Genomic DNA, 18274 nt, shown 5'->3' with positions numbered 1-18274 from the left:
AACTACCAGACCCCCGTCATCAACGAGTGCCCAGTGGAGAGAGTGGACAGCTTCAAATACCTCGGAGTTCACATCACGCAGGACCTGTCATGGTCCTGTCACATCAACACCGTGGTGAAAAAGGCCCGACAGCGTCTCTACCACCTCAGACGCTTGAGAGACTTCCAACTGCCCTCCAAGGTGCTCAGGAACTTTTACTCGTGCACCATAGAGAGCATCCTGGCGGGAAACATCTTAACCTGGTTCGGGAACAGCACCATGCAGGACAGACGAGCTCTACAGAGGGTTGTGCGGTCAGCTGAGCGCACCATCCGCTCCGAGCTCCCTGACCTGCACTCAATCTACAGCAGGCGGTGCTGGACCAAGGCCAGGAAGATCGTGAAGGACCTCAGCCATCCCAACAACAGACTGTTCTCTCTGTTGAGGTCAGGAAAGCGATTCCGCTCCCTGAAGACCAACACAGAGAGACTGAGGAGGAGCTTCTTCCCGCAGGCGATACGGTCTCTCAATCACACCACCACACAGTACTGACCCACACATATAGTTCTTACACACACACTGGACTTTCTGGACATTGTTTTTGCACAACACTGGTCACTATATTCTTCATTTCCAGTTAATACTTGTACAGCTGCTGTTATTGTGTATATATTTATTTAGATTTAGATTTCTTCATACATTCTTATATAGTTCTATATTGTGTATTGTGTATTTTGTTGTACAGTTATTTTATTTTCAACTTTAATTTATATATTTTATCTTATTCCTTCCCAGTTAAATTTACCCTTCATTCTAATTTGTGTTGTACAGTTATTTCATTTTTAACCTTAATTTATATTTTATTCCTTCCTAGTTAAATTTACCCTTTTTAATTTTTCATATTTATTTCCTATCTTATTCATAGCCTTTCCTTTTTTGTTTTCTTTAGGTCACGAGCAGTTGTCCAAGCATTTCACTACATATCGTACTGTGTATGACTGTGTACGTGACAAATAAAATTTGAATTTGAATTTGTCAGCATGTGGCCAGAGATTTTAAATGTCATCATTTTTATTTCACTTTGTGATCTCAAACGAGCCAAAGTTGTGACAAAGCATTGACAAAAACCTCTGTAACATAAATATATATGTACACTACTGTTCAAAAGTTTTAGAACACCCCAATTTTTCCCTTTTTTCATTGGGAATTACGCAGTTTAATGTCTCATTGCATAATACAAATAAGCAGTTGGAGCTAAAACAGAAATCATAGACCAAATTGATAGACCAAAGTGTCTTCTAAACTTTTGACTCATCAAAGTAGCCACCTTTGGCAGATATAACAGCTGAACACACCTATGGCATTCTTTCTACAATAGAAATCAAAATTCTTCATAAAGTTCTTCCCATATCTGTTGCAGAAGTTCCCGTAAATGTGGCACTTGTAGGTCGCTTTGCTTTCACTCTTCTGTCTAGTTCATCCCAGACCAGCTCGATGGGGTTTAAGGCTGGAGACTGTGCTGGTCACTCTGTGTTTTGAAGCTTACCATCTTGTTCTTTTTTCCTGAGGTAGTTCTGGCATAGCTTGGACTTATGTTTTGGGTCATTATTTTGCTGTAGGATGAACCCCTGACCAACTAGGTGCATACCGGAGGGTAGTGTGTGGCGCTGAAGAATGCTGTGGTAGCCATTTTGGTTCAGGGTGCCTCTCTGTACAAGTCACCGATTCTGGATCCAGCATAACAGCCCCAGACCATCACACTTCCTCCTCTATGTTGGACAGTTGATGCCACACACTGTGGAACTATCCATTCACCTACTTGACAGCATATAAAGATCCTGCGTGATTTACTGAATTTGTATAAATCACTCCATAATACCAGTGGCAGTGGTTCATGGACCAGCCAAGCCTCTTTGTCTTATTCTGATGCCTGGCTTTCTTGCTGCAACTATTCCTGTCAAACGTGCAGCTCGAAGTTTTCTCTTCAGAGTTGAAGCTGAGACTTGCTTACTACGACCAATATTAAGCTGTGCTTGAAGCTGTTGTCCTGTGAGCTGCCTATCATGCAAGCGACTCTCAGAAACTTGTCCACTGTTTTATTTATGGCTTTGGGTCTGTCAGACCTCTCCCTGTCAAAATTTCCCCAGTTTCTGAATGCCTTTCAGTGGTGAAAGAAACTGTACTCACTGACACCCTGACTTTCTTTACAATTTCTCTGTAGGAGAGACCTAAACTTTTAAGTGTTATGATGGTCTTTCTCTCTTCCATTGTTAATTGCCTTATTCTCGCCATTTTTGTAGCAACACACTACTTTCTGCAGTACAGTACTGTTAAACTGATGCTCACGAGGGTATGGTAGCATAATGTGTTCCAACACTGGTTTTATGCAGACAGATGGGGTTGTAAGTAATCCAGAAAAGTTGGAACACCTGGAGGAATTATTAGCAGCAGCTTTCAAGGATTGATCAACCTCCTTTAAATTGTGAACCCATTTTGTGTTCCCTGGAGAAAGGCCTTTTTATATAATTCTGAAATGTACATACTTTTTTTGTTTTGGGTAACCTTACCTTTTTTAACCTCTGACAGTTCACCAATTAACTTTGTACCATTTCAAGCTATCCATTGGACTTGAATGACTTGAATTGCAATACATAACTGTGCATGTAGTAACCATTTAACATTATATCATTATTTTTCTTATACTGGGCCTTGGTGCAACACATAAAAGCAAACAAATAATAATAATAAAAAACCCCAAACCTCATGCTCTTCTGATTGGCTGTCCCTCATAGATAGCATCTGGGTGGACCATCCAGAGCTGTCCCCGAGATGACTGAATTTACAATATAGATATAAAAAGTGTTTCGAGCAGTCTGAAGCCAGACTGAGAGAGTATTTGGTCAGGGATTACTTGCACATACACTGACGTCACTTGAATATTTCCAAAAATGCAGCTCCTGTGGGGTGTTCCCAGTCTGCAGTGGTCAGCATCTATCAAAAGTTGTCCAAGGAAGGAGCAGTGGTGAACCAGCTACTGTCTCAGGGGTAACCAAGGCTCATTGATTCAGAACTCATCAATGAGTTGTGCTTTATTTAGACCAGAGTGCTCGCTTTGCTGTTTTTATATGCACCCCAATGTTCTGATGTCTTTCTTTGATTCACTGAGTGGGTCTTCCATAAGCGTCTCACAGCATGGTAGGATTGTACCTAATCTAACCTCAGTCGTTTCTCTGATGATGGCTGATGGCTAGAAGTAGACATAGAGGTGTGTCTCCTGTCACCTTTCAGGTGGTGCTGTATAACTCAGGGATTCAGGCATCACTCGGCTGCATGTCAGTTTGCAAGATCCCTATATTAACACAAAAGTCACTTGATCCAGGATTTTTTTTTAGCCCTGCTCTGTATTTGATAGGCAAACAGTGTGGCTCCATACACTATTGACTGTGGGTGCCTCCTGCAGGGTTGTTTTTTGACACCGCTCACAGCTCCATTAAAGGCAGCAGAGACCATGGAAGCTGTCTCAGCTTGATTTATGGGGTATAAATTGACTTTAGCATAGCAGGAGTCTGCCCATCATCTTATATTCACTCAGCTGGGATTGCCCTTTTTCTGCAACAAATCTTGGTCATTGTCAGGTGTCTGTGCTCAAATAATTTCATGTTCATTCAAGCTTTCTTTATCTAATGCTTTCTGGTACTTCTAACATAGAAACCAGAATGTTTTTAAATTAACCACAGAAGTTTGTTATTGTAGGGCTGATCAAGTTTGCAAAAGCTGGCACGATGCTTATTCAAATTTTTCAAGTGTGTTTATGAAGACACAGTGAAGCTGGTTTTATTCATAGTTTGACTGCGTGCTTGGTTTGTGGCAAGTGCAATATGAGTGGATGCAAATATGCTCTGGGTGTTATGAACAAAGAACGAGCTGCTTTAGCAGAAGTCTGCATGACATGGTAAAAAATGTGTAGTACCATCATTTTGTATTGGGACGATTATATGGCTTATGATAGATGAACATATATTGTTGGGGCACACACATCTCGACTTGGAGATGACATGCATCACCACGGTGCTCATACCTACCTACACAGAGCCTACACAACTTTTAGATCAAACCATTAGAAATGATGTTGGCTTGATTTTTTTCAACAGTGTGCTCTGTCTATCTGAAAATATATTTTTCACAAAATTGAATAGGCAGCACGGTGGCACGGTGGTTAGCACTGCTGCCGCACAGCAAGAAGGTCCTGAGTTCAATTCCAACATCATGCCGGGGTCTTTCTGTGTGGAGTTTGCATGTTCTCCCCGTGTTTGCGTGGGTTCTCTCCGGGTACTCCGGCTTCCTCCCACCGTCCAAATTGCCACTAAGTGTGAATGTGTGAGTGAATGTGAGTGCGAATGGTTGTCTGTTCCTGTGTGTTAGCCCTGCGACAGACTGGCGACCTGTCCAGGGTGTACCCTGCCTCTCGCCCTATGACAGCTGGGATAGGCTCCAGGATAAGCGGAAGCGAATGGATGGATGGATGAAACCCTTAATGTTGCACAACAAATTTGCATCCAAAAAATTTTCCGTGTCGTCTTTTCACACCGTGCTCGGTCTGTACAAACTGAACCTCAGTTATCTGCTGCTACCATTAACTAGCAAGATGTCAATGTAATTTTTTTAACAGTACCGTATTTCCCGGACTACAAAGCGCACCTGAATATTAGCCGCACAAGCTAAAATCAGGGGAAAATCCTGTTTTGTACATACATTAGCCGCACCTGACTAAAAGCCGCAGGTGTTTCAATGTTGACTTATCATATGTAAGAGAATATGCACAAAGGGAATTGTCAGGAAAGAGATGGCTGTTTGGAGACATCACTTTTATTAATATTTTGAAAAACAAGTTATGGGTACATATTTGCACATGTAGTACATAACAGTAGCCTACAGCACACCAGAAAAATAGATTCGGACTACCTTTTAGGCTCAGGTGCAGTGACACGGCTTTAACAAGAAGAAAAGTCAGTCATTCACCATCTTTCTCTTCTTCCTGCGCACTAAAACCACCAAAGTCCTCTCCTCCAGTGTCGGATACAAACAGGCTCAGGATGGCTTCGTCATCCACTCTTAGCTCCTTTCCTTCGTTGTCACTTTCAAAACCAAAGAAATCCTCATTGTCAGTGTCGGAGTCGAACACCCTCTGAAGGGCCGTGGCGGTGTCCTCCTCTCCATCATGCAGCAGTCCAGCCCTTCAAAATCCGTTGGTGATCGTGGATGCTTTCACACTTTTCCACGCTGTCAGAATCCACCGGTGGAGTTGAGCATAACTTGCTTTTCGCAAGTTTATCGCCGCTCATCATCCACGACTCCCGCTGAACGCGTAGCGCTACTTTGAAGTTTTTTTTTTCGCGCTAATTCGTACGGCACTACGTTGCCTGGCGGACGGACATGTGACTAACATACCACTCTTGAACCCCGATCCTTCCGCCAGGCAACGTAGTGCCGTACAACAGCGGAACACACAAAACAAATCGTCTTACGATATGACAAAAATCATGGAAAATCCATAGAAAAGCCGCACCTGACTAAAAGCCGCAGGGTTCAAAGCTTGTGCAAAAAGTAGCGGCTTATAGCCCGACAATTACGGTACTTTGCTTTGATACATATGTAAGACTGTTGAGCAAGCCTTGACAACAGACGCTTGTAGGGTTTTTATGTCCAGAGGTTTGGGTTGAGTGGAAGTATCACCTCTGTACCTTCAGCTGCATGTTACACCGGTGTTATAACTAATATAGTTCTGAAATCACAGCAGCTTTAACTCAACTTTTAGATCAAACCATCTAAAAGTTAGACAGGGCTGTCAGACATGCGCCAATGTTGTCATTTGATATTTCTTCCCTGTTTCGTATAATTTTTTTTTCCACTGCCCCAGGACATGATTCAACAGGTGGACCCCCCCTCCCCCAACACACACACACACACGCACGCACGCACGCACGCGCGCACACACACACACATCCCACGTCTACCTTTAATTTTCCAAAGAATTAATATCGCTTTGCCTGTCTTCTCTCTGCAGTATGAGTTCAAGGTCAAAAACATCAAGAAGAAAAAAGTCCACATCGTGGTGTCTGTAGATGGCGTGAAAATCACCTTGAGGAAAAAGAAGAAAGTGAGTGAACTTTTTTTATAAATTGCAAATTAAAAGCATCTTTTGTACTACTTTGTACTGTTTTGTACTGAATTGTTGTCACCCGCATCGTAGACCTTTGAACGGATCAGTAAAACAATATATAAAATGTCTTGGTGTAAAAACATTGATGTTTGTTTTTGGTTCATACGTGTGCTTTATGGTTGCGCGTTGACCACCTCTGTCATCGGCCACGTCGATCCTTTTTTTTTTTTTTTTTTTTTCTCTTGTTTCTTTTTTCTTTTCTTTCTTTTTTTTCTCTTTTTTCTTTTTCTTCTTTTTCTTCTTTTTCTTCTCCTTTTTCTCTTTTTCTTCTTCTTTTCTTTCTCTTTTTTTCTTTTTCTTCTTTTCTTTTTTTCTTTCCCTTTCCTTTTCTTTTTTCTCTTCAATGCCCAATTCATCACGCATATAGCACTATCACTCGATCCTTGATAGTGCTGCAGATGACAGCCAGCTCTATTAGCCCACAACATTCACCGATGCTTACAGAGTGGTTAAAGGTGGGTGTTGACTCTAGCAGTTTAGGGCTACTTTTTTCCCAAGTGAGATGCCACTTGGGCAAAGGAAATGTACTGATGGAAATGGAAAGCTGTGTGGATAATCTGCTAACAGTGCCTCACTTTATAAACACAAGTGCAGCCTTTGCCTTGCAATGAGTTTACCGAGGGCAGCACAAAACGTGCAGCGCTGCAGCAAGAGCAAGTATTCTCCTAACTTCACAGGCATACATGTTTCTTGTAATTTGAACACAAGAAAATGCTCCGAAATTAACTCATTCACTGCCATTGACGTCTATAGACGTCAATGGCAGTCAACGTAAGTTGAACTGAAGCCCACCACCAGTAAAAGTAGACCTGCAAGGAGGTGCAGGGTTTGCGCACGTAAGGGATTGCGCAGTGAGACAAAAATGTGGTGCAAGTCTTGTTGTGTTTCACTGCCAGCCATTTAGAGATCCTGTGTTCCAATATTACATACTGAGGATTCCAGTGAGCGTGTGATGCATAGAGCTGGCAACAGTAAGGTATGGGCAAACTGAGCTCACTTTGAACACAACCTGGTCCTGACCAGGTTGAGTATCAGTTACCATGGTGATTTAGCTACCGGTAGGTAAAAAGAGAGTCACTTTTGTGACACAGAAAAATTTGGCTTTAAGGTCAGCATAGCTTGCTAACTCATTAATTTCGCTTTGTAATACATTCCCCCATACAGCTTAAGGTTAGGGCTGTGTCTGCTTTGGCTGATCAGTGTGCCAACAGGGAGCTTCAGCCCATCTGACTCCTATGCCTCGTGTCCTGGACCTCTCAGATGTGCTTGTGTTATTGGTGCCCTCTGGAGCATTTTGATAGAATTATCTGACGGCTAAAAAGCCAGTCCAAGTTTCTTCCTCTATGTTTCACTTCTCTTTCATATACAGTTTATTTTAAACACTCTGTGCAAGCCTGAAAAGCAATCGAAGTCTTGTATTTAAAGGGACAGTCTGTGTCTTTGTAAGGAGATGAGGCAGCTCCAAAATCTGATTGCCTGTTGGCAACTTGCTGGCTGTGAAAATGGCAAGATTTCCTCAGCTGATGGTCCACCATCTGCACAGACCACACATTTCCTTAGTTCCTTCGTATTGGGAAGAATGAGCAAATGATGCAGGGATGAATGTTCCATATAAAACCAACTTGCAAGATGGTTTCCTCCAAATTCTGATGAAAACTGTCAAATTCCTTTAAGCTTTTTGGAGCATCATTTTTGGCACACTGATTTTGCTGCTGTAGTCTGAAAAAACTTTATAGTTAAGCTTCACCTGAAAGACTGTACCTACTTTATGTAGGACTCACTCAGCTTATATCAGGTGAAACTCTGTTGACTTACAAAGGCCATATTTGTATGTCAGATTTACATTAATGTCTGAATGGCCCTGAAAGGAGTTGGCCTTTAATCGGACTAGTTTAAAAGTCTAGCTTTGTTAGTAAATGGCCACCTGAAAACATCTGCATATTTGCTCTATAGCTTTGTTGTGGACAGCAGTGTGAGTGGAAGATGCATACTGTAAGTATTCATAGGGTTAAGGCTAATGTCCTTCATGCTTTGTGCTTCAGCAAATTCAGTTCAATAAAAAATATCAAAGTGGAAAATCTCAGCTGTTACTGAAGCTTTACATCAGTATTTGAAGAACTGTTTAGGAAATACTGTATATTCTCTATAATATAGATTCTCATTTCCGGTGACCAGATGCACATGAAGTCGACAGATTTATATTTTTTGGAAGTACTGAGTCCGCAGACATCACCAGATACTTTTAAGCAGCGTAGAATCGTTCTGTCAGGAGTACTGAACAGGCACATTGGCTTTGGGACATTTATTTTTTTCAGCTTGCCTACTGCATATGTATTTCTTTTGAGGTACTTTGAGTACTTAATTAAACCATAAAACTGCGCTTAGATTTGAGCCTGACAATTTACTACAAATTGTGCTGAAAATGACAGCACAAAAAAAGCACATCCCTGATGTGAATGTGATAGTTGCCACTAGGAGGAATAATTTATTTGGAAGCCCAAGGGAGATGTTATTAAAAGTGTGAAATCAGTGCATGTAGACTGCTCAAAGTGGTGCCCAAAGTTTGACTTGTCCTGTAGATTTTTGCTGAGGCCAAATCTTGCATGTTTAGAGCAGAGCCCTGCATGTTTCTGGACCTTAAAGCTGGCATTTTACGTTAACAGAACAGAAAGTGTCACATCGACGGGAGAGAAAGAATAACACAAAATACAAGCGACTGATGTATTAATGGCTACAAAGTTGTTTTTGACATTTAACAGAAATGTTAAGTGTTTTAGGTTTTAGGTCACAATTGTAAGCAGAGAATCTGCACATAAACAATAAGGTAGAGATCAAAGTCTCTGCGTAATGTGTACTGAATGTAATGAATATTGAGGTTTTTGCTGAAATAGTTTGTTATCCACTGACGGCCGTGAGTCATATACACATGCCATTCATTACACATGGCCATACTAAAAAATACCTGCAGCTACATACACATGCAGAAAACAAAAGTGATGTGCACATTTATGCAAATGGAACAATAACTTCATTTACAGGCTAACTGGTGAAAATCTCCACACATCCATCTATTTAATGCCGCTTTCCCGCCGTGGGTCAATACACCAGACCATCCTCTCCCAGTTCATCCGAGGGAACTTTAAGACTTTCCCAGGCCAACTAAGAGATATAATCTCTATAGCTTTCCCTGGATCTGCCTCAGGGCCTCTTCCAAGTAGGCAATGCTTGAAACACCTCGACTGGCTCCTTTCAATGTGGAGTTCCTTCTGAATGAAGGAACTTCGCATCTCAACAGTAAGGGGGAGCCCAGCCGCCCTTCAGAAGAAACTCATTTCTCCCACTTGTGTCCACAGTCTGATTTCTGCCCAGGGCTCGTGAACATAGATGAGGGTAGGGATGTAGATCAGCAGCTGCACATTCACACTCATCTCTCAGTTCACCACAATAGAGCGGTACAGTGTCCGAATTTTGAAGCCAATAGAACTTGAGCATCTTTAAAAAGCAGAAATGAGATTCTGACACCAACTTCTGGAACTTAGATGGGCCTCGAAATTCAGTTGTGCAGAGACTGAATAGCTCTCGTAGCAATAAGAGAGTAAGTCGTACCCAAATTTACAAAGAAATTTAGTAAAATGCCTTCTCCAAGTCCAAAAAGCAAATAGAGAATAGTTCCTCAAACTCCCATGTACCCTCAAATATCCTCGAGAAGATAAAGACCTGGTCCAGTATTCTGCAACGAGGACAAAAACCCCCGAATTTTTCCTCCTGAAATTGAGGTTTAACTAACTGAATGTCTCTCCTCACCAGTATCCTGACTTGGACCTTCCCAGGGAGGCTTACTAGTGTGATCCCCCTATAGCTGAAACACTCCCTCTGGTTGTCCTTCTTAAAGATCGGAACTACCACTCCAGCATACCAAACCAGAGGCACTGCCACAGATTTCCACGCCATGTTGTAGAGATGTGGCAACCAAAACAGCTATGTAGCATCCAGAACCTTAAAGAACTCAGGGCGAATCTTGTCCACCCTGGGAGCTCTGTCATCAAGAAGTGATGAGACATCCCACCTTTGTCTTTAGACAGTGTCAGTCCATGGTTCCACTGAACTCTGTGTGGTTTGCTTCAGCACCACCCTCCACTTGAAATATGCAAAAGTCTTTTGCTGTGTTGTTTAGTTGTTAGATTATTCACGCCCACATTAAGTTTGCTTGTGTTTGACTTACTAATTTCCACTGCTATTGGTAAATTACCAAGGGCATTCATCAGAATGAACGGGCTGCATCTGTGTTAATAAATTAGTACCTGCTTGTTTTGTAACTATTTAGTTTGGCAAGCCGGCAGTCAGTTTTTGCTTTTCTTTTTTTGTTTTTGGAACTTTGTATTATCCTTTCGGCTTAGGTTGTCATCTCTACTTTACATATGCTAACAGGACAGTTCCACCTTCACTTAAATAGCAGTTAGCTGTCAAGTCAGCTAACTGAAAGCCAGGCACAAACTCAGATAAAAACGCAACATGATAAAGTTTTAAAAAGAATTCTGAAAAATGAAGGGATTCAAACTATATTTAATTTCTGACAACAAACCAAAAGTGAGCACAAAATATGGATATTTATTTTTCTGTACCTGGCTGCCCTCAAAAGGCCCTTGGTCAAGTGTACTGGCGGGATGCAATTAAAGGCCAGTCGATGGATGAATGTTTTCTTGTCGAGTTTGGCTCCTTGTCCCGAAAGCTGAAATGTCAAGTGTGACGGTCAGCAATCTATTTACATCTCTGAGTGCAAAGGAGGCATTCAAAGAGCGCAGATTGAAGTGATTGAATGACTCGGTCAACAAAGGGCTCTGTGGAGACAGAAATCAACAAGAATGATTCCTGTGTGCGTCTGTGGTGACATTTTGATTGTGACATTAAGGTGAAAGGTAGATTTAATCAAACAGACAAAAGGAGCAAGTAAAAAATGTATGTGAAGGGCTCACAATGATATCTGTGCTCACGGAATATCATCTGTCTGTCTTTGAGTTTCAGCTGATTTATGCTCAAACTGTCCAAGCAAGGAATGTTTCTTATTTCATTCGTCTTATGTATCCAATTTTTTTACATTTGGTGTAACTGAATGGTTTCGTTTTGTTTACACAGAAGAAGGAGTGGACATGGGACGAGAGCAAAATGATGGTGATGCAGGATCCCATTTACAGGTAAGCTGGCCTTAAGATTTTTTATTTTTTTTTGTCATAACGTTACATTTCTTTAGCTCATCTTTAAATGCTAATTTAGATGCTTTTTAATACTTATTCTAGTAAGTCAGTCCTTATGGCTCATTGAGCCTTTTCCCAAATGAATTTTAATCCAAACTTGATTAAGTACACTGTGGTGGCTCCGGAAATGAGAATCCTTTGTCTCTGTCAGTGCAAGCGTTGACATTTTGGAGAAAGAAGGCACTGGTAAGTCTGGCGATAACGTCCACCGACTCCTAAACAGCACAGCACCACCAACATTTCAGAAAAAAAATGCTAAACATCATATCAGAAGAAATGGTAATCAAACCAATCCTCAACACTGTTTTTAAAAATTGAATACATTTTAAGTTCTAATGTGCCCAAGTGTCACTTCTGCTGTCATGTTAATTTCGGATCTCTTTCTCTTTTAATGGGGGCATCTAATTAAACCTGAGCCGTTAGTCAGCTCTTTATCCCCTGTAACCATACTGTGGTTTTCTGCAGTTTTGTTTGCAGCGCTGCAATTCTATCATAATCACAGCATGAGGTTTAATTGACATCTTAAAACAGCCTGAGTTGTATCCCAGTGGCAGCGTGACCTAAAGTAACCTTATTTACTGCCAGTGGTGTTGGTGTTGTGTGGAATACTTGGGATCTGTGTCTTTCCTGTGTTGCTGTTTTTCCTCAGAACAGACATTTTTATGTAAATTCAGAACATCAAGCAGACTCGGCTTCGAGGCATTTGGGTCTTCTAGTCTAGTAGAGGTTTGTAATAGTGTGAGACTTTCAAGTGTTATTCATATGCATCATATAGCACTTTATTCGATACTCTTGTTGGTTACATGCGCGGTATTGGGAGTATCAATATGCAGACTGGGTGAACCGGGGGTTGAACTGTCAACCTTCCAATTAGTGGGTTTTGTTCTGGATGATTGTGAGTCAAACAACAACCTCCAGGGATGGAAAATGATGCCGGCAGTTACAGTGGGGCAAAAAAGTATTTAGTCAGCCACCGATTGTGCAAGTTCCCCCACTTAAAATGATGACAGAGGTCAGTAATTTGCACCAGAGGTACACTTCAACTGTGAGAGACAGAATGTGAAAAAAAAATCCATGAATCCACATGGTAGGATTTGTAAAGAATTTATTCGTAAATCAGGGTGGAAAATAAGTATTTGGTCAATAACAAAAATACAACTCAATACTTTGTAACATAACCTTTGTTGGCAATAACAGAGGTCAAACGTTTACTATAGGTCTTTACCAGGTTTGCACACACAGTAGCTGGTATTTTGGCCCATTCCTCCATGCAGATCTTCTCGAGAGCAGTGATGTTTTGGGGCTGTCGCCGAGCAACACGGACTTTCAACTCCCGCCACAGATTTTCTATGGGGTTGAGGTCTGGAGACTGGCTAGGCCACTCCAGGACTTTCAAATGCTTCTTACGGAGCCACTCCTTTGTTGCCCGGGCGGTGTGTTTTGGATCATTGTCATGTTGGAAGACCCAGCCTCGTTTCATCTTCAAAGTTCTCACTGATGGAAGGAGGTTTTGGCTCAAAATCTCACGATACATGGCCCCATTCATTCTGTCCTTAACATGGATCAGTCGTCCTGTCCCCTTGGCAGAAAAACAGCCCCATAGCATGATGTTTCCACCCCCATGCTTCACAGTAGGTATGGTGTTCTTGGGATGCAACTCAGTATTCTTCTTCCTCCAAACACGACGAGTTGAGTTTATACCAAAAAGTTCTACTTTGGTTTCATCTGACCACATGACATTCTCCCAATCCTCTGCTGTATCATCCATGTGCTCTCTGGCAAACTTCAGACGGGCCTGGACATGCACTGGCTTCAGCAGCGGAACACGTCTGGCACTGCGGGATTTGATTCCCTGCCGTTGTAGTGTGTTACTGATGGTGACCTTTGTTACTTTGGTCCCAGCTGTCTGCAGGTCATTCACCAGGTCCCCCCGTGTGGTTCTGGGCTCTTTGCTCACCGTTCTCATGATCATTTTGACCCCACGGGATGAGATCTTGCGTGGAGCCCCAGATGGAGGGAGATTATCAGTGGTCTTGTATGTCTTCCATTTTCTGATGATTGCTCCCACAGTTGATTTTTTCACACCAAGCTGCTTGCCTATTGTAGATTCACTCTTCCCAGTCTGGTGCAGGTCTACAATACTTTTCCTGGTGTCCTTCGAAAGCTCTTTGGTCTTGGCCATGGCGGAGTTTGGAGTCTGACTGTTTGAGGCTGTGGACAGGTGTCTTTTATACAGATGATGAGTTCAAACAGGTGCCATTCATACAGGTAACGAGTGGGGGACAGAAAAGCTTCTTACAGAAGACGTTACAGGTCTGTGAGAGCCAGAGATCTTCCATGTTTGAGGTGACCAAATACTTATTTTCCACCCTGATTTACGAATAAATTCTTTACAAATCCTACCATGTGAATTCATGGATTTTTTTTTTCACATTCTGTCTCTCACAGTTGAAGTGTACCTCTGGTGCAAATTACTGACCTCTGTCATCATTTTAAGTGGGGGAACTTGTACAATCGGTGGCTGACTAAATACTTTTTTGCCCCACTGTATGTGTCAAGAACTCTGAGTAGCCACTTGTGGCTGGCTCTAAAAGCGAGCCATCACCATAGACTCCCACGTTAAAATTGGCAACTAAAGAGTATTAAACATCTAGTGTAGTGAAAAAAAAGGTTTCTCTTTATGGATGGATTCTTTTTATCATAACGCCGTGTGTTGTGTGTGCGTATACCGATTAGGCGTAACATTATGACCAACTGCATAATATTGTGTTGGTTCTTCCAATCCATTGAGGCACAGACTTCACTAGAGTCCTGATTGTGTGCTGTGGTATCTGGACCAAGATGTTAGCAAACGATCCTTTAAGTCCTTTAAGTTTGAGGTGGAGTTTCCATGGATTGGACTTGTTTGTCCAGCACATCACACAGATGCACAGTTGGATTGAAACCTGGGGAAATTGGAGGCCAAGTCAACACTTTAAACTGGTTTGTTCTCCTCAAACCATTTCTGGACCATTTTTGCTATTAGGGATTACCATTTCAACAAAAAGCTGTACATGGTCTGCAACAATGCTTAGGTAGGTGGTACTTGTCACAGTAACTTTAACAAGGACCCAAGGTTTCCCAGCAGAGCGTTGCCCAAAGGATCGTACTTCCTCCACCAGCTCACTTTCTTCCCATGGTGTATCCCGATGCCAGGTGTTTCCCAGATAAGTAACCCACCTGGGCATCCACATGAGTTAAAAGAAAACGTGATTCATCATGATTCTTCCATTGCTCCATTGCTATTGGCGGTGCATAGGAGTCGACATTGGCACCCTTTCTGGTCTGCAACTATGCAGCACCATACGCATCAAACTGTGATGCAGTGTGTATTCTGATGCCTTTCTATCAGCACTAGCACCAACAATTTTGGCAGTTTGAGCTGCATGAGCTCGTCTGTCCACACAGGCCAGCCTTTGCTTCCCGCTGCAGACTGGAAAAACCCAACATGAGCTTTGGAGTTTTGGAGATGCTCTGACCCAGTCATGTAGCAATCACAATTTTGGCCTTTGTCCAACTCGGGTACAGTTCTTTACGTTATGTTATTCACTTCTGTCAGTTGTCATAGTGTTGTGCCTGATCTATATACGATGCATGTAATTTATTTTGCAAGCTCCATTCATTCAAATGTTTTTTAAGACTTGTAATTAGGCATGTACCTAACACTAAACTATCTGCAAGACCTCAGCTCCCTGACAGTTATAGTATTTTGTTAGCGTGTTACTTGAAACTAATTAGCAGATCTTTGTGTCAGAGTGACATAGTTTTATGGGCACAGCAACCCAGCTTGCTAGCGATAGCTGATAACTCAGCACCTCCTGCCAAAATAAGCTTCTGGCTCCAGAAAAACAAGATAGTCAGAATGCTAAACTGTAAGGCCTCAGAATAAAAATACTGGGTTACATTATAAGTCTGAGGTTACTGAGCAGAGAAAGAATGTAGATAAAAAGTATCTTGATAGCACATTTTATTATCAGTGTTTAAACCTTCAGGCATGTTTTAGTTGGGGAGTGAAGTTGAACATAAAGGCTATGTTGATCTGCATGGATGGTTTTCCCAAAGGTGAGCAAATATGTTTAATGTGTTTCCCGCTCTGGCAGTGAGATCATATCAGGTTTAAAAACTGGATGTCTCCCTGGGCCGTGTTTATTTTGGGGATATCCAAAATAATGGCGTGCTACTGCTCTAAATCAGCCAGTTTTCTTAATGTTATCATGACAAATTTTTGTGGCATTGTTAACATGTAAAAAACCTGTCAGCGACAAGCGAGAAAACAAAGAGGATTTAACTCAAATGTACAAATCCGATGTAAGTTTAATGGTCAAAACTGTTCCACTCTGCCAGAATGTCTGATAAAGCAGAGTGTAGGTACCAGGTCATGCTCTCAGCCCTGTTATGATCCTTTTTTCTTTTTATCTTGTCTTCTATTGTGCAAATTTGTTCACTCTCAATTCTTATTCTCTGTATCAGGAGATCTTGCTTGTCATTTATGAAAATGGCAAATTCAAAACAATGATACATTCTCCTAGAATGAGGATATTGTTCCCTGGTTAGCATTATCTCTTGGTGACCTAAAGGTCATGAACAAGATGGCGCCGAGTATGGCAGCCTTGTCGCGAGCTCCCCCAAGCAACAGCTTTTTTCTGTGTTTAATTTTACTTTTCCTTCATTTTATCGCGAGTAGCACATGTCTCCTTGTGTACGACCGACAAACCTTACTGGACATAAAAGACGGTCTTTCTTATAACTTTCCGGAGTTCAAGTTTTGCAACACGGACGCTCCGTTTGCAGACCCCCCATTCATCTCACCTGAGACGCCTTTGTTCTCTGGCCCTGGAGGCCGCAAACGCCAACGCAGAGGGAGAAGATCTGGCATTCTGGTTCGACTGAGACGGCGCACTAACACACCACCGTTACCCAGTTTATTACTGGCTAATGTGCAGTCTCTGGAGAACAAGCTGTGCGAGCTTCGGGCACGGATCTCATTCCAGCGAGAGATGCGGGACTGCTGCGTGATCTGCCTCACAGAAACCTGGCTATCGGACAAGGTACCGGACTCCGCAATACAACTACCGGGGTTCTCCGTGCATCGCGCGGACAGGTCACAGGATCTTACTGGGAAAAGCAGAGGCGGTGGTGTGTGTTTCATGATCAACAACAGCTGGTGTGATTATGCGAACGTGCACCCGGTCAAATCCTTCTGCTCACCGGACCTGGAGTACCTGATGATTAAGTGCCGGCCATTCTGGCTACCGAGGGAATTTACAGCAGTGATTATTCAGAATCAGAATCAGAATCAGAATCAGAATGGGTTTATTGCCAGATGTTGAGGTTTACAACATTAGGAAATTGCTGCGGTGCTTCAGTGCAGACAATAAGAATTAAAGTGCTATGTAGAAAGAAAGATATGTGCATGCGATATACATGAGATATATACATGAGAATAAGAATTATGAGTGCTACGTAGAAAGATATATACATGAGTGCAGGTGGTGATCAGTGCCAAACATGAAATGATGCAGTGACACAGCGTAGGGTCATGTGTTAGTGGCGGGGACAGTCATGTGGTTATTGTTCATGTGTCCAACAGCAGAGGGGAAGAAACTGTTCTTGTGGCGAGAGGTTCTGGTGCGAATGGACCGGAGCCTCCTGCCTGAGGGGAGCAGGTCAAACAGACTGTGTCCAGGGTGAGAAGGGTCAGCTGAGATCCGGGCTGCACGCCGCAGTGTCCTGGAGGTGTACAGGTCCTGCAGAGATGGGAGTCTGCAGCCAATCACCTTCTCAGCAGAGCGCACAACACGCTGCAGTCTCTGTTTGTCCCTGATAGTGGCTCCAGCGTACCACACGGTGATGGAGGAGGTGAGGATGGACTCGATGATTGCAGTGTAGAATTGCATCATCGTCCGTGTTGGCAGGTTGAATTTCTTCAGCTGCCTCAGGAAGTACATCCTCTGCTGGGCTTTCTTAATGACGGAGGTGATGGTGGGCTCCCACTTCAGGTCCTGGGTGATGGTGGTACCCAGGAAGCGGAATGAGTCCACAGAGGTGATGGGGGTGTCAGTCAGGATGATGGGGGGGAGTGGGGCTGTGTGCTTCCTGAAGTCCACAATAATCTCCACTGTCTTCTGGGCATTCAGCACCAGGTTGTTGTGGCTGCACCAAGACACCAGACGTTCAACCTCCCTCCTGTAGGCAGACTCGTCCCCGTCCGAGATGAGCCCAATGACGGTGGTGTCATCTGCGAACTTGATTAGCTTGACAGACTGGTGGGTGGAGGTGCAGCAGTTGGTGTACAGGGAGAAGAGCAGAGGAGAAAGAACACAGCCCTGAGGGGAGCCGGTGCTGATGGTCCGGGAGTCCGAGACATTCTTTCCCAGCCTCACGTGCTGCTTCCTGTCCGTCAGGAAGTCAGTGATCCACCGGCAGATGGGATCAGGCACATTCATCTGGGAAAGCTTGCCTCGGAGATGGTCTGGAAGGATGGTGTTGAAGGCAGAGCTGAAGTCCACAAACAGGATCCTGGCGTAGGTTCCTGGGGAGTCCAGATGCTGCAGGATGAAGTGTAGGGCCATGTTGATGGCGTCGTCTACAGACCTGTTGGCTCTATATGCAAACTGCAGGGGGTCCAGGAGGGGGGCCGTGAGGGTCTTGAGATGGGAGAGAACTAGGCGCTCAAATGACTTCATGACCACAGATGTCAGAGCCACGGGTCTGTAGTCATTTAGTCCAGTGATCCTAGGTTTCTTGGGGACAGGGATTATGGTAGAGGACTTGAAGCAGGCAG

At 43.1% G+C, this 18274-nt stretch overlaps 1 protein-coding gene across 1 annotated transcript in view; it reads left to right on the top strand.

Moving 5' to 3' along the window:
• The window catches only part of LOC308399221 (carboxyl-terminal PDZ ligand of neuronal nitric oxide synthase protein-like), a 247076-nt gene that overhangs the window by 71645 nt on the left and 157157 nt on the right, over positions 1–18274 (top strand). The window contains 2 exon segments of the mRNA XM_080886336.1: positions 6044–6136; positions 11333–11391. Coding sequence (XP_080742462.1) covers positions 6044–6136; positions 11333–11391 — 152 coding nt within the window.

The sequence above is a fragment of the Rhamphochromis sp. 'chilingali' genome (genome assembly GCF_963969265.1).
Source record: "Rhamphochromis sp. 'chilingali' genome assembly, chromosome: 7".
NCBI lineage: Eukaryota > Metazoa > Chordata > Actinopteri > Cichliformes > Cichlidae > Rhamphochromis > Rhamphochromis sp. 'chilingali'.
This window is presented reverse-complemented; position numbering and strand designations above follow the sequence as displayed.